This window comes from Camelina sativa, chromosome 4 (assembly GCF_030686135.1).
Source record: "Camelina sativa cultivar CO46 ecotype springtype chromosome 4, ASM3068613v1".
Taxonomy (NCBI): Eukaryota; Viridiplantae; Streptophyta; class Magnoliopsida; order Brassicales; family Brassicaceae; genus Camelina; species Camelina sativa.
In genome coordinates, this window is record NC_141883.1 from 2,553,651 (window position 1) to 2,570,741 (window position 17,091).

Below are 17,091 nucleotides of genomic sequence, written 5' to 3' on the forward strand. Positions count from 1 at the left end.
ACTATTGTTTAATTAATCATGTTCAATTTTTTTTTATTGATTGTTAACCACTTGTTTAGATGGTCAACTAATGACATTGTTTAACCGATATATTAAATTTTGAAATTAATATGGCTTAATTAAATAAATGCTACGTGCCGTCACGATGCAAGAAATATTGAAAAAGCCCACATACACTTGTTAGGCCTTTAGTAGTTTTCCTATAGAGCCCAAAGAGTCTCTTTTCTTCTCTCTCATTCAATTTACCCATTCTTTCAATTTCAAATTCCAAAAGCTAGTCAAAGACGGAGAGAGGCCGTTGCGTTTTCCGGCGAGACGACAGCTCCACGGACGGATTAACCGATCATCGATTGTTTCATTCTCCGGTGAGATTTTCCTGTTTTCGCCTTTCCGCTTCTTTTAGCAATGTTTAAGTGTACTATCATATCAAGTTTCGTCGATCGGTTGCGTGAGAATCTGATTTTGCGTATCGATCGTCGTCGATTAGGTTTCTTAAAATCTATCTATAGAGAAACGAAGTCGTCTTCTGAGTATTAAAAGTTTTTTTCTGTTGCTTATTTGAAACCTAATGTAAACCCTAATTTTTGTGTTACTTATTATGTTCTTCAGGTTTGTGATTTCGTGTATTTGTCTCACTAGGATGGCTTATTCGAGGAACGTTCATGGTAAGAGATCTGATTTAGTTATTTTTTTCTTCGAATTTTGATGTTATCGGAAACGGAGGAAGTAAGAGCTAAGAGCTTTTTTTTTTTTTTTTTAATTTCTTTCTGATGATGATACAGATGAGAATGGTGATGGATTCGAAGATACTGTGTATCGTTACTTGTGTCCTGTGAGAAAAGCAGGGAGCGTTATTGGCAAAGGTGGTGAGATTGCAAAGCAGATTAGGTTTGAGACGAAAGCAAACCTGAGGGTAAACCAGGCTTTACCTGGTTGTGACGAGCGTGTTGTTACTATATATTCTACAAGCGAGGAGACTAATCGTATTGATGATGATGATGAGGATTTTGTTTGTCCTGCTTTTGACGCTCTTTTCAAGGTTCATGATATGATTGTGGGGCAAGAACTTAGCAATGATGATTATGATTATGATGACGATGAGTATAGAACTGTTGTTACTGCAAGGATGCTTGTGCCTTCGGATCAAATTGGTTGCCTTATTGGAAAAGGTGGACAAGTTATCCAAAATCTGCGTAATGAAACTAATGCTCAAATTCGTGTTATAAGTGATAATCTGCCTATTTGTGCGTTGGCTTTGAGTCATGATGAGCTTCTTCAGGTACTGTCATAAAAGTCTTTCAAGAAAATTTATCGAGCTTAGAGTTACTGTGGTTGTGTTTCTGATATATACCTTATGAATGTTGTTGGTTGAATTTCAGATAACTGGAAATCCCTCTGCTGTTAGAGAAGCTCTTTACCAAGTTGCCTCTCTGCTTTATGAGAATCCGTCGCAATTTCAGAACTACTTTCTCTCTTCCCCTAGTACCCCGCAGCATCAACACGGTGGAATTCTAATGAGTCCTGCACTAACAAGCTCTCGCAAAAATTACTCTGCGCCAAGAGATGTTTCCGATGAAAGAGTGTTTTCTATCTGCTTCATATGTCCAGCTGAAAATGTCGGAGGTGTAATAGGAAAAGGCGGCTGTTTCATTAATCAGATTAGGCAAGAATCTGGTGCGAGCATCAAAGTTGATACCTCCGAAACTGGTGAAGATGATGATTGCGTTATATACATATCATCAAAAGAGGTAACCTTTTCTTCTTACTGAAAGTCTCATTTTCAATATGTGAAATGTTGAACCGAGTTTATATATGTATAACAGTTCTTCGAAGATCAATCCCCAACCGTGATTGCAGCCTTACGCTTACAAACACGATGCAGTGAGAAAGTGGGGAAAGATTCAAGTGATTCTGCAATCACCACTCGTGTACTTGTTCCTAGTTCTCAAGTAGGGTGTCTCATTGGAAAAGGCGGAGCTCTTATATCTGAGATGAGGAGTGTCACAAAAGCAAATATCCGCATTTTTCAAGGCGAAGATGTACCAACAATTGCTCGTGAGGGCGAGGAGATGGTCCAGGTTATAAAAATCTTGACACTTTATTATTGCTTAATGCTTCCCAGTTTTGTTTGTTTTAAAAGAGGCTTATCTGAAAACCATGTTTTTCTTTCTTGTGGTTTAGATAACAGGAAGTTTTGATGCAGCAATCAAAGCTCTTACTCAAGTGATGTTGCGATTAAGAGCCAATGTATTTGACATGGATCATGGTCTTGTCCTGCTTCCAACTTTCTTTCCTTATATTTCTCAAACAACAGAGACTTCGAGCAAGCCTAAGCACAAAACACGCGAGAACCATTCTCATGGCTCCATGGAAACTGCTAGAAAGGAAGACTACAGTAGTCAAATGGTATGATTCTCATAAAGTTCTTATGATTCTGGTTACCAAAATTACTTGCATAGAGATTCAGTTTTGATGATCTCTTTTTTTTTTTTGCTTCTGTTGCAGAACTTAAATTCCCCAAGAAGAAAGCGAGTTTACTGATCACCAAACAATCGTAAAAGGGTATCGTTCTATTATGTTGAAAACACTTATAGTGTTAAAAACACACTTGGGCGTTTTTTTGGAATCCAAGGAAAAAAAAGAGGATTTTGGGTTTGTTTTGAGTCTCAAGAAATCTATAAATGCCGGAAGTTCTTGAACGAATGACAAGTTTTTTTTTGTAATCTTCATTAAAGATTTAGCACGAGAGTTTCTTTAACTTTTGACTCCCTCTTGAGTATAATTGAATAACTTCTTAATCATGAAGTGGTTCCAAAAGCATTGTTTTGAACTCCGACGCGTCTTTGCTGCGCATTACGTTCTACTTAGGGGTCAACCAATTGTTCTTCTAATGGTATGATAGTCTATGATTCGTTAAAAATTATAGTTGAATTTCATATATCTCTAATCCTCAAGGACCAAAAACTAGATGAAAGTGTGGAAGGAGTCAGACACAATCGGCTCCCATCTTTTCTTTCCGTTTACCGCCATCCCCAAGTAAATTTTTGGTTTCGTCATCTGATTGTTATGCATAAGGATGAGAGCAAATATTTTCAACGAAGATAGTAAAAAAGGTGAAACTTTTCCGTTGTCATTATTTGTGTTTCTAAAAGATGCAACAACTCTAAGCTCATGAAAAAAGAAAAACATATAGAAAAATTAACGTACAAATCAATGTTAGAATGACTTATTTACATTGTTTTATAGAAATTATTTGTTTCTTAAACAAAGACGTCAAACATTTCCTACAGAAATCGTATTCACTGAAACAAGATTTATCTTGTGTTTTTTTTTTAATATGAATATAATCTATCAAGAACATATATGTAGGCCAAGTTTATATATACATGCATATATGTATATGTATAAAATCTTCCACATTAATATGTTTTCTATTTGACTAATTTTTTAGTCCATTTGACTCTTAAATAATGTTTTTTCCCATTTGACTAAATTTTAGTCCAAAATTTTCGACTCCGAATTTTCCAATCATATTAGTCTAAATTTTGACTATTATTTTTACTCTAAAATCGTCCACATTAATATGTTTTATATATATAAATGACTTTATATTGAATTTATTTAAATATGTATCGTAAATAATTTATTAAAAAAATCTTCCGCATTAATATGTTTTTCACATTTGCCATGTGTGTATTCTTTTAGTTATAAAAATGAATATAAAAAACTTCCACATCATGTAATATGTTTCCCTTAATTATTCTGAAGTTTTTGACTCTAAAACTTATAATTTTATTTTTCATTAGGAGCTGTGTGTGTGCATTTCAAATTATTTATATATATTTTTGGTGCGAAGTGAGGAAACAAAGTCTCTCCTATTTATTAAGAATATAACTCCAACTCTACTCTATTTTAGAGTCAAAAATCTATTATAGAGTAACATTTGCTCCAGTAATATAGAGTAAGACTATTTTCAATGGTTTTCCTTATTTTTATCTCTAAAATAAATAAATTTTATAATAAAGGTGAGTTTTACTCCAACACACCTCTATTATCAACTCTAAAATAAAGATTACTATTCTTTCTATATATATATATATATATAAACTCTATTTTTTTCCTCTATAAATAGAGAAAAATATAGCAATCTCTATTTTAGAGATGACAATAGAGGTGAGCTGGAGCAAATTTGCCTCTAAAAACTATTGATGGGTTGGAAATGCTCTAACTCTATTTTCAACTATATTTTTCTTACACTAACTCTATTTTAAAATAAAAAATAGAGTAATACAATGGAAAAAAACTATGCGTTATTTTAGAATTATTCTATTTTAAAGTAAAAAATAGAGATATATATGCAGATCACATGATCTAAGTCTCTTATCTTTGAATATAAGTCCATTGGGAATTGTGTTTGCATTTTAAATTATTTTATAAATATAAGTCTCTTATCTTTGATTTATTGAAAATATCTTTACCATAAGTAATTAACTAAGAATGTGTTGGACACGTGGGTATACTAACACTAAAATAATAATAATTCTTTGTAAAATTTAATCAAATATAAATTTGTTAAAGATTAAAACCAACAATTAAGTGACAAGTGGCTTATAGTTTCTTGTTAAGAACCGATGAACTCTTCTTTGATAACTCCTCAATCTTATCAACATTTTCTCCTTTCATATCATCGACTTAACAGCTAACTCTAACATACATATTCTCAAATATTTTCTAAGTAAAGTGCCTTACAATCTCACCGAATAGCTTCCAATTAAAGTATTTCTTGGAACAAAGCATCAACTTCTAGAGTCCTTCTGAAACCAACGAATATTTCAATCAAACTAATGTAGGTTCCACTTGTTCTACATCAATGGTCACTCCAGTGATTGTACACAGCGATAATGATAGTTCATTTGTAGCTGTTTGAAACGAAACTGAGTGGTTAGGGCAGTCATTGCCAACACATTGTGGGTATTTGGAACTAGAAGCAACAGAGATTCTTGTTGGAGATGGAGAAACTGAAACTCGGGGAGTGAGAGTTCCTATACATTCCTTCTCCCTCTGTGATATATTTTATGAAGCGGAGAATCCTTCAAAAAAGAAACCAACAAGATAATTATTGCAAAATGTGTGTTTATTTTGCAATAATTGTCTTGCTTTCCTCTCTGGAGTACATTCAGATGCATACATTTCCCTGAATATATTTGGAACCTCTGCAGCCAGAAATTTAAACCCTCAGTATTAAAAACATAAGACTTATATTTTTTGTATTTTATTCTTTAAATTATTTGGGAGCTTTGGGTTTACAAAATTAGAATTGGATCTATTTTTTAATTTACTGATTGATATATTATTTTTATTTTACGTTTCTTTATGCAATAAACTTAGTTTTTGTTAAAATATAAAATAACTCACAAAATCAAAATCAAACCAAACCGATGTGCATATGATTTTGTTTCTTTATAAAAATGATAACCATAAATCATAATAACCAAATCGAAATATATATAATTTCTAAAAGATTTCAATTTATGTAAAACCGAAAATCGTAAAGCGAACCAAAATCAAACGTAGTAACCGTACACCACCCATCTCCTAATTATCTAACTTGGAGAGTCTAAAAATTTATTTAATTGTATGTTTTCGTTTTTCACTAATGATTGTGTGTTATTCTCTTTCCACAAAAACCCAGAGGTTGTTAGATCAAGTAAACTAAAGATTCTCCCTATAATAACATAGAATTATTTGTAAAGAACAAAAGTAGACAATTAAATAGGTATTCCAAATATTCATCAAAAACTAAAAAAAAACATTGGGGTTTACAGATTTTAACCAAACTAAACATAAACCATTCGATTTATAAATATGAAAACCAAATAGCTTTTTAGACTAAACTATAACCAAACTATTTATTTTGGTTTGGTGTGGTTTGCTTTTTTGGGTTAATTTCAAAAGACATGTTGCATCAAAATAACCAAAAAATTATGATAATCTGATTCAAGGAAAAATCAAGAAAAATATGAGTAAAACATAAGCAAAATCTAAGCAACCATTTATTTCAATGACTCGAAGTCAGAGTTATATGTACAAATTTAAATAACCAAAACAAAAATAGAAGAATATTAATCACAAACTACACATACTTTTGTGTGTCAATTTTTTTAAGAATTGTTGAGGTGCTCCAAATTTTAATGTTGTATTGCCTTGTGTTTTTATAATGTTGTAGTTTTGTCCTCTTATCACATTCAAGGAGCCTGCAAAGTCATATTTTCGTTTTGATTAGGCTATACCATATTCAAATCTTTCAAACACAATCACACTCACACTCACAGTTGTATTATATTTTGCCCACCCAATCTGTTGGTGATCAAGATCATAAACCACCATTTTGTCTAAGAGCCAAGCAAAGCAAAGCAAAATCAGGCAAGAACTTTATTAATATGCACTTTCTTCACTTTCATTTGATCAAGATACAAAATAGGTCATTACTGCTGAACTCATAATTAATTGTTACACGACAACTTGTCACGTGCTGGAAAGCAATGCAATATTGCATTTACTAACTGAGGATATCAACAAATAAACAGATATAAACAGGTATTTGGTTTGGTTTTCACCTAAAACCATTACACCTCCATTGTCTTTATCTCCATTGAGAGTCTGAGACAGAGCGAGAATACTCCCAAAACTGTAAAACTACAAATAATCTCCCCCTTCCAGCGTTCCCTAAACCAACAATGTCATGTATTGTTGTCTCAGGCAACAATATCGATCCAGGCTATCGAAAGATGATAGATTTTATACTAAATACTAGATAGTTACCGTGCTGTACAACATAGGAAATGCTTGCGTAAATTTTGCTGTAACTTTTTAGCTATAAAATAATAGTTAAAGTTTTATTTGATCTACTCGATACATTTTATAATTTTTTTTTCATTTGATTTCCTTAGTTTCATATTCTGATTTCAACACATCTTCGATACATGATACAATGTTCATATCCGTGAATAAAATCCAGAAATAAAACAAAATCCATATTGAACTGGTTGTGTTTAGAAATCTTGATTTAACTTTTTGATTTTTTTAGTTGTATATACTATATTGAATAAAATATAACATTTGTGATTTCTTAGATTTAAATAAGATTTCACTGCGTTGATATGCATTGCAAAAAAATTATTTAATAAATTAAATATACTTATATATTTTTAAAATATAAGAAATGTTGTATCTTAGTTTTAAAATATATATATCATTATTAAATATTTAGGGATATATTAAATCGTAGTTTTATAACTATTCTAAATAATTTGTTATTGTTTCCTAAGATTTTGAAACAATAAATGGTATGCTAATAATTTTTAAAATATTGTTTTCTTATATCATGTTTCAAAAATATAGGCTTTTGTTTGGTTAGTTACTAGATTTATTAAAATGCATTGACATTTTTTTGTAACATACCAAATGATAATAGGGTTAAACTTCTAACAATATTGCTTAAATAAGTATATAGAGATTTTTGTAGTTAATCTCAAATCATGGGTTATTGACTCTATTATGGTAAGGATGCATAATTATTTTTTACATAACTACTGAATTTGAACTATAATATTATTTTTTACACAACATTGACGTGCTTTTGTTTACAGGAAAATGATGATCAACGTGTCTTTGAAAAGGTAAACCTTTTCACTTAGTAGTCAAACATAATGGAATTGAACTCTAATTGATCCTTTCGATTCTTGATATGTTTTTTTACTCTCATAGATTGACCAGAAGGTAAAATGTCTATATTATTATTTAGATGTACTTAATTTATGAGAATTAAATTATGTAACTGGTTTTGCTCATCTCATATTCATTTGGAAACAGGTGGTGTTTTGTTGGAGTGATAATTCTGATCTATTTGTGTCTTATAGACAAAGAGCACGTGAGAACAAATTAATATATCTTTTATGATATGAAATTAAAAACATTTGATAACTTGTAACAATTGTTCTTTAATTCATTCTTGCAGATGAATGTTGCGCAGTGGTTCTTTTCAGAGCTCAACTTGCTGCTCATAAGCTCTCTGGTTCAGAGAGTGATCTTACTATTGACAAGTTGTTGAAGGGGGTTTATAGGCGTTATCTCTTCACAGGACAAGGCATTGACAATATGAAGAATGCCAAACCATTCTTATTGTCATATGTCAAAGACATGGAGTTTCATCACCGACCTAAGAGTGGTAGTGAAGAAGATTCTTTTAAGTTTGAGGAGGAAACAATTTCTTTAACAAGGAAAGTTCCCGTTGCCATAACTATTAACTATCTTCCTAGTTTCCATGAGTGGGACGGCAAAGTAAGTTAATTTCATAATTTGATTATATAATTCCATTTTGCACTTAATTTCATAATTATATTAATTTGGAAATGATTTCTTATTTCATGAGATTTATTGTCCTTCAGATATTGATTTGCTGAGGAATGTTTTGGAAAAGTATCCTTGTCATGGCTTGATTATATCCGGTTGTGGCTATTATTTTGAGAAAAAATATTATATTTTAAGTTGCAAGATTCGTTTGGAAAAGGATGGGGAGATGGTGGTTTCATCAGGATGACTCATCATATTCCCATCATTAAACAAGTCTTTGAATTCACGGTACATATAATTTAAGAGCTGTTATTAGATAAATGATTTTAAATCCATATAAAATTGTAAATTATGAAAATCAAAACATATAGATTTTGAAATAACATGTTTTATCCTTGGATTTGAATCCATCTATTTTACACTTTTAAATCCATTCAAATCTATTTAAAACATAATGTAGATTTTCAAATCCAAAAACAAATCATTAAATGAAGAATATGATATTTTAACAAGTATTTATAAATCATAGAACCAATAACACATAATTTTGATAAATATTTAAAATCAATGATTGAATAACACATGATTTTTGTTTGGATTTCCAAATTAATTAAAATCATAGAACCAATAACTCGCTCTTAGATAAATCTTTCCTTTTCTTTTAAACTAAATGTAAATTCACATTGATTCTTACTGTGTTGAGCTAATCTTGTACATTGCTCACACAAAAACAAAATGATACTTAGTGTGTCTTTATTCCGTTATAAATATGAAATGATGTGAAGCCAATGTTTTCAACTTTTCACTAGCTGTAAGTTTTAAAACTAATGTTTGTATAGGCCGAGTAGATATATTTTAATCTCTTTCTCTAATTAGTGACTATTATTGTAAGGAATATAATTTATCTACGTATTCTTCTAAGTATTCTAATAAGTAATGACAATATTATTCAAAGGGACAAGTGTTGAAAAAGCAGGAAATATATGTATATATACAAACTAATTTAAAATATAAAAATTAATTATATCCTCTAGATTACCAATTCAAAACTTAATTGCGAGTTTATGATCAAATTAAATTCTGTAACTCATACTCTAACTTTCAGCCAATTGTCTAATTGTATGATATACATATAGTTAAATGTCATGAATTTTAATCCAAAAGTACCAAAACTAGATGAAAGAGTCTGACACAATCGGCTCCCATCTTTTCTTTCCGTTTACCATCCCTAAGTCAAATTTTGGTTTAGTCATTTGATTGATATCTATATTATCATATTTTGTAAAACTTACTATAATATAGAAAAATAATAACTCAAACTGTATATAATATATTATTTTTATATTGACTAAATATGGAAAACAATAATACAAAAGTATATAAAATCCTAAACTAATAATATAATAGTTTAGTTTACTAACAATCCAAAATTCTTTTGTTTAATTGAATAATATAAAACTTTTCATGACTTTATAAAACTCTTAACTAATAATACTAAATTTATGAAAACTTTAGATCAATTTTTACAAATCCTCAACTACTAACACCAAATTTTAACAGAATTTTAAAAATTCTTGATTGAATAATAACATATATTCTATATAATATTTTATTTAAATCACAAACCAATAAAATCCTTTCTTCTATAGCTTGGCAACAAAAGGTATTTTACAAGAAAATGGGCCACCGTCACAAGCCGAGACAAAATAAATAGCCCATGAAAGCCCATCTAAAACCAGGCTACTAATATATATATAAACAAAAGTCAGTCTAGGGGTTTTCATCTCCCCTATTATCGAAAAACTTAGCAGTCGCTCTATTTTTCATCCTAACTTTCTCCATGGGCAAGAGGCTCTCCACATCCACCGATGTAATCCTATTTTCCTTATGGATTTCTCCCTCTCTCAGTTCTTTTTTTTTTAAACCAATTTTTCTGTATTAGTCATTTCTTCTATATTTTTCTCTATTTAGGTTGATTCTACTACGCAGAATGGTACGAACTTGGTGCTGAACTTTACTTCTTTGTTCTTGGTTTCTTGCAATCTTTATTTTCGAATTATATAAGTCTGATTATTGGTTTGTTTAATATTTTTATATATGTCTTCCTTTTTTTTAATTGCAAGTTTTTGTTTTTTTTCCTATCAGAGAAGGATTCCGAGTCCGAGTCCTATGACTTGGAACAAGTAGTTCGGAAGAAGCACAAAAAGGTAAGATTAACTTAGCTTCTGTATGTTTTGTTTTTGTATGCTCTCGTTAGTCTTTCTAAGAGCTTCTGTATTTTCCCAAACCTGAACATTTCTTGTTTTGACTCCAAAACACACAAGGCCGAAGAATATCATTGCCTTTACGAAAATGAAGATGCATATGGAGGCACTCCAATGACCATTTTCGTTAGGGGATTCGATTGTTCCCTACCTATGGCTGATATCAGGAGTACATTGAGAAAACACTTCAATTCATGTGGAGTGATCTCTCGGATTTTTGTTCCGGCAGAGTGTAAAACTGGTTCTCTCTTGGGGTTTGTGACTTCTTGCTCGTATTTTTTTCTTATTAGTTTTAGAAGTTAAAATACAAACTAAAATTTTTTACTTGTTGTTTTTTTTTTCTTTTTCTTTTCTCTTCAGATTTGCTTTGTTAAATATACTGCCGGACAAAAAGAAGGCATTAGCACTAGATGAAAGTTACTTGGGAAATCTGAAGCTTGAGGTTGGATGTGCTAGAAGTTTAATTGGAAGTCGTAAGTATCCTAATTTTATAGGGTGTGAACGCTGTGTCCGCGTTCAAAGGACGCGTTTGTTCGAACGCTTCATTGAAACTAGGGGTGGTCTTATACAGCGCAGGTACATAAATTTATTCTTGATCATTAGTATTGAATCCCTTCTTACTAGTTAAAAACGTTACTTGTCATTAATTTAAATTGTTGCTATCTTTTGCTATTTTGATATTACAGGTCAGCTTTGCTCGACAGTATGGTTGCTGAGTCTGACCAAAAAGCTGGTCGTAAGCCCAGGTACATAAATTTGTTCTTGATTATTAGTATTAAATCCCTTCTTACTAGTTAAGAACGTAACTTGTCATTAATTAAACTCTCATGCTATCTTTTGCTATTTGATATTACAGGAAAGCTATGCTCGACAGTACGGTTGCTGAGCTTGACCAAAAAGATCAAGAAGACTAAAGACACAAAAAAAGACATTTTGCTAAATATTTTGGTCATTTTTACCTTCGCCGCAGCTGCAGCCGCCGCTACTTGTTTATTTTATGTTTTATGCCTTTCTAAGAAAACTTGTATTATGTGACTCTTTATTGCATAATTTATACCTAAATCAAACTGTGAAGCTTTTAATATGATATATTATATTTTAACTTGAAAATCAAAATACATGAAGTCGACTTTGTGAGTTCCGCTCAAGTTTGAGCTAATTGGTTTATTGGGCGGTTGTGGTTTTGTTACCTAGTTGTTTGATATGTAAGGACTTAAACTGTCATTTTCTGTAGTTGGAATCCTTCTAAGCATTGTTCAGATTCTCCATTTACTTTTTACCTTGAGAGCTTCTCCTTCGTGCTCTTGTTGGCTTGCTGTTCCCTCATTATCTCCACGCCAATAAGATCTTTGATCAACAGAAACCTGCTCGGGCTCTACGACTTGCAAATTTTGGCAGTGGGTCTCCTCTCAATACAGAACACATTCCTCTGTAAATAACTTTGCAATTTATAGCAATATTAACCACTCCAACTGAAAAATGTAACCATAATACCGAAGAGGCTCCCTTTTTGAGCCTACTTTGGTGTTGCAATAGTTTCCCATAACAAGTATATTTGACATTAGGAGAGGCAACTTTGTTTAGAGCTCTGCCCTGCCTTTCTGACCATTGGATGATATTGCTCTTACTGGAGAAGACAAATCAAGTTGGAAACCTCTGTCCGTTAAGAACATGCCAGCCTTGTTTGGTGCTCTATCCATGATTGCTGCTTATAGTTGGCTTCCCTCTACTCACAAGAATCATCTCTCTGAAATGAGGGACTTGCGCCATTGGAATTTGATTTGATGTTGGTAAGATGATGTATGATCGGGTGATGGAGTTAAGTGTAATTCATAATGATGACTCTCACTGGTTGATATTTTCAAGAATCATCTTCGAGTTGCTCAAAATTCAGGAGGAACCAGAAGTTATCTCTTAGTCCACCTCAACGGCTTCGTGTCTGAAGATTTTGTAAAATTGATATAGCAAAAGAGGCATTTAGCGCACGTGGGGCTTATTGTTTTGGATAAGAGAGTGACGAGCGCGTGAGGAAGGAATAATTAAGTTGGCAGTGTGCAGGTTGCAGAGGTTGCAGGCTGTCAACATCAAGTAACAGTTAACACTGTTAGTGTGGTGGCAGTATAAGAGCAGTGTTAGCTCATCTTTATCTTTTATGCATTTTCAGAGTTGTAAACATTTTCTAGAACTTTCTAGTACTTTCTTCCTCATCGTTTTGCTGGAGATTCTCTTCCGAGACTCTTGCAGGTGAGAAGTGATTTTGTGTTCCTTCCTGAACATTGTATCGGTTTCCTTCAATAATATTAAACTCTGTTTTTTTCTCTGCTTTCTCTGTTTTTTTTTACCGTTGTGAACATGTTTTGATTAAACGTTATCATTAGTATCAGAGCGAAGTCGAACCTCGGAAACAATGGGTGTGAGACGAGATCTCAGATTAATCGGCAGGATCTGGTTGGGGAAGAAGTTCAGGAAGGAGGAAGTGAGACGATCGGTGATGCGAGAACCATTCTTGATCGGACTCATGCGATAGAACGAGAGATTGAAGCGCAAGATAAGAGGATGGAGCAGAATATGGCTGACATGATGCATTTGATCAGGTTGATACCGGGTCCACCGACTTCCTCGAGCAAATCTCATAGAGAGTGTAGTCCCTTGGCGGTGTCGGCGTTGCCAGAGGGAAGTGGAGGTGGTTCTGGTCAACAACGCGGTGGAGGTTCATCGGGATCTGGTCATTACTCGGGAGTTACTCGTTTAGTGCATGTGGACTTTCCCCGTTTTGATGGAGAACATTTCTCGGAGTGGATCTGTAAGGTGGAAGACTATTTTATTCTTGATGCTACACCAAACGACACAAAGGTTCGTATGGCTACTATGCATTTTGATAGTCACACGTCTGTTTGGCATCATGCATTGGTACAAACACCTTTTGGTCAGAGTCTGTTGAATGATTGGCCGTCGTACAAGTTATTGATGAAAGAAAGGTTCATTGATGTGTTGGAAGATCCGATTGCTGAGTTGAAAGCGTTGCAGGAGACTGATGGAATAGTGGATTATCACCAGAAGTTTGATTTGATCCGAACGAGAGTTACACTTTCAGAAGATTATTTGGTGCGTTCTTATTTTGCAGGTCTTCGTCTTGATACTCAGATGCATATCAGAATGTTTTCACCACAGACCGTTCGCCAATGTTTTATGCTCAGTCGTCTCTATGAGAAGGCTCATCCTATGTCGAAGGGTACTACGTCTGGTGGATCATATACCAAGCAGTTTCATGGTGGAAGCACAACAACAGTCGCAAAACAGTCAACTCAAAGTAAGAAGGAGAATCTATCGGAGAATGTGGGGTCTAATGTTCAGAAACCGGCGAGGAAATTTTTATCTCAAGAGGAAATGAGTGCTAGGAGAGCAAAGGGGTTGTGTTATATTTGTGACAAAAAGTATACACCAGACCACTATCTTAAGCATAAGAAGTCACAAGTTTTAATGATTGAAGTCGAAAAAGAGGATGAGGGTGATACGGGAAATGTTGATCTGATGGTAACCGAGGAGGATAAAGACATGCCAATGGTGTCTATTAGTGCAGTAGCTGGGATTTCGGATTACAAAACTCTGAAGGTTAAGGGAGTTCACAAGAAAAAGGTGTTGTTTATACTCCTTGATATGGGATCTACACACAATTTCATGGATCCCAGTGCAGCAAAGAAGATAGGTGTAAACGTACAATCTGCAGGTGTTTCGAGAGTTGCAGTAGTTGATGGAAGTAAGTTGGGGGTACAAGGTAAGGCTTCTCAATTTCAGTGGTCTTTTCAGGGTACGGAATTTCAAGATGATTTCATGATCATTCCTTTGGGTGGTTGCGATGTGGTGTTGGGGGTTCAATTGTTAGCACCATTAGGAGACACGACTTGGAACATGCAGGAGTTAGAAATGGGATTTTGGTGGAAGAATCAGAAAATACTTCTTCATGGAATCAAACAAGGGTAAGTAAGAACAGTTAAGGCCATCAAGTTTAACAAGAATCATGAGGAGGCGATACAAATCTCGATGATCTGTGCTCAGGAAGTAGTTGAGCAAGAGGAGGCAATGGTTTATGCAGTGGAGCTAATTTAACGTAACAATGCTGATAACCAAGCTATTACAGAGTTAAAGACCACATATGAAGATTTGTTCGAAGAACCCACAGCTTTACCACCTTTTCGTGAAGGGCATAACCACAAGATAGTTTTAAAGGAGGGAAGCGACCCGGTTAACCAACGTCCTTACAGATATGCGGTGTACCAGAAGGATGAGATTGACAAGATGGTTAGGGAGTTACTCTCTGCTGGTACCATTTGAGTTAGTGCTAGCCCTTTTTCATCGCTTGTAGTATTGGTCAAGAAGAAGAACGATACTTGGAGATTATGTGTGGATTACAGGGGTCTCAATGTTCTTACCATCAAAAACAGGTTCCCAATTCCACTCATTGAGGATATAATGGACGAGTTGGGGGTTCTTCTGTGTTCTCTAAGATCGACTTAAGAGCAGGGTACCACCAAGTTCGCATGGAGCCAGAGGATGTTTACAAAACTGCGTTCAAAACACACAGTGGACATCATGAATATCTGGTAATGCCATTTCGCTTAACTAACGCACCGGCTACGTTTCAAGGATTGATGAATGATGTTTTCAGGGAGTTTTTGCGCAAGTTTGTCCTCATATTCCTCGATGACATCTTGATTTACAGTTCCAATCTGACAGATCACATCAATCACTTGCAGCATGTCTTTCAGACAATGAGGCAAAATAAACTCTTGCCAAGGAAAGCAAGTGTGCGTTTGCAACAGATAGGGTTGAGTATTTGGGGCATTTTGTTGCTGCTGGTGGGGTATCTACAGACCCTGCCAATGTCAACGCTGTTGCAAACTGGCTAGTTCCCGCGAATCTAAAACAATTACGTGGGTTTCTCGGTCTAGCAGGTTACTATCGACGTTTCGTCAAAAATTTTGGTACCATTGCTCGTCTTTTGACTGCCATGACCAAAAAGGATTTGTTCTTATGGTCTCAAGAGGCACTGGAAGCTTTCGAAAAATTGAAGACAGCTTTGAGTCATGCTTCGGTTCTTGCACTCCTAGTGTTTAGCAAACCGTTTTTGGTGGAGACAGATGCTTGTTCCACCGGTATTGGCGTTGTGTTGATGCAGGAAGGCCATCCCTTGGCCTTTATCAGTCGACATTTGAAAAGTAAACAACTGAACTTGTCGATATATGAGAAGGAGTTGCTTGCAGTGGTTTTTGCGGTTCAGAAATGGCGACATTACCTATTGCCAAATCACTTTGTTATCAAAACTGACCAGCGGAGCTTGAAGTACCTTTTGGAGCAGATGTTGAACACACCCATTCAGCAACAATGGTTACCTAAGCTGTTGGAGTTTGACTACGAAATTCAGTACAAGAAGGGAAAAGACAATATAGCAGCTGATGCTTTGTCACGCGTAGAGGGTGCTGAAGTGTTACATATGGAAATGTCAGTCCTAGAGTGCGATCTCATGAAAGAAATTCAAGCTCATTATGAGAAAGATCCAGAACTTAAACAGTTGATAAGCGAGTTGCAGGCTGATCCTGCAGCAAAAAGACATTATTCATGGATTCAATCAGTTCTGCGTAGGAAGAACAAAATCGTAGTCCCTAATGATGATCAGTTACGAAAAACCATCTTACAATGGATGCATTGCTCGGGAATAGGTGGACATTCAGGAAGGGATGTGACTTATAAGAAAGTGAAAGGGTTATTTTTCTAGAAGAACATGGCGGTGGACATTCAAATGTTTATAAGGAGTTATGCAGTTTGTCAACAATGCAAGTATGACACTGCCGCTTATTTGGGTTTGCTGCAACCACTTCCCATTCCAGATACAATTTGGACTGACTTATCAATGGATTTCATTGACGGTCTCCCTGAATCCTTTGGTAAGACGGTGATATTTGTGGTGGTGGACAGATTGACTAAAGCAGCCCATTTCATGGCTCTATCGCATCCGTATACGACAGTATCAGTTGCACAAGCGTTCATGGACTCTGTTTTTCAACTTCATGGTTGTCCTCGGTCTATTGTGAGTGACAGGGATACGATATTCGTCATCAACTTTTGGAAGGAGTTTTTTTCTCTACAGGGAGTTGAACTGAAATTTTTGAGTGCTTATCACCCTCAAAGTGACGGAAAAACGGAGGTTGTTAATCGATTTTTGGAGACCTACCTTCGTTGCATGTGTAGTGAATGTCCTCAGTTGTAGAGTCGTTGGTTACCTTTAGCAGAGTTTTGGTATAATACCAACTTTCACACTTCCACTCAGCTCAGTCCATTTGAGGCAGTCTATGGTAAAACCCCTCCAGTGCATCTTCCTTATCTTCCTGGTGAGTCCAAGGTTGCTGTTGTGGCCAGAAGTCTTCAGGAACGTGAAGCAATGCTGTTGGTCCTCAAATTTCACCTTATGCGAGCTCAA

At 34.4% G+C, this 17,091-nt stretch overlaps 2 protein-coding genes across 3 annotated transcripts; both read left to right on the forward strand.

Moving 5' to 3' along the window:
* Window positions 1-216: 216 nt before the first annotated feature.
* LOC104779635 (KH domain-containing protein At4g18375) lies at window positions 217-2,801 on the forward strand. Its single transcript, XM_010504016.3, has 7 exons — window positions 217-365; window positions 610-665; window positions 783-1,279; window positions 1,380-1,748; window positions 1,824-2,078; window positions 2,182-2,406; window positions 2,506-2,801. Exons 2-7 carry the CDS (start codon window positions 641-643, stop codon window positions 2,539-2,541), a joined length of 1,407 nt encoding a protein of 468 aa, XP_010502318.2. The 5' UTR covers window positions 217-365; window positions 610-640; the 3' UTR covers window positions 2,542-2,801.
* Window positions 2,802-10,119: 7,318 nt separating this feature from the next.
* Window positions 10,120-11,732, forward strand: LOC104779636 (nucleolin 2). Of its 2 annotated transcripts, XM_010504017.2 has the most exons (7): window positions 10,120-10,222; window positions 10,324-10,345; window positions 10,498-10,559; window positions 10,677-10,870; window positions 10,977-11,192; window positions 11,303-11,362; window positions 11,473-11,732. In XM_010504017.2, the coding sequence occupies exons 1-7, from the start codon at window positions 10,193-10,195 to the stop codon at window positions 11,528-11,530; spliced, it is 642 nt and encodes a 213-aa protein (XP_010502319.1). In that variant the 5' UTR covers window positions 10,120-10,192; the 3' UTR covers window positions 11,531-11,732. The 2 variants fall into 2 exon arrangements, with proteins under 2 accessions (XP_010502319.1, XP_087365908.1); XM_087509782.1 differs by lacking the exon at window positions 10,324-10,345 and having other exon boundaries at window positions 10,135-10,222.
* Window positions 11,733-17,091: the final 5,359 nt, after the last annotated feature.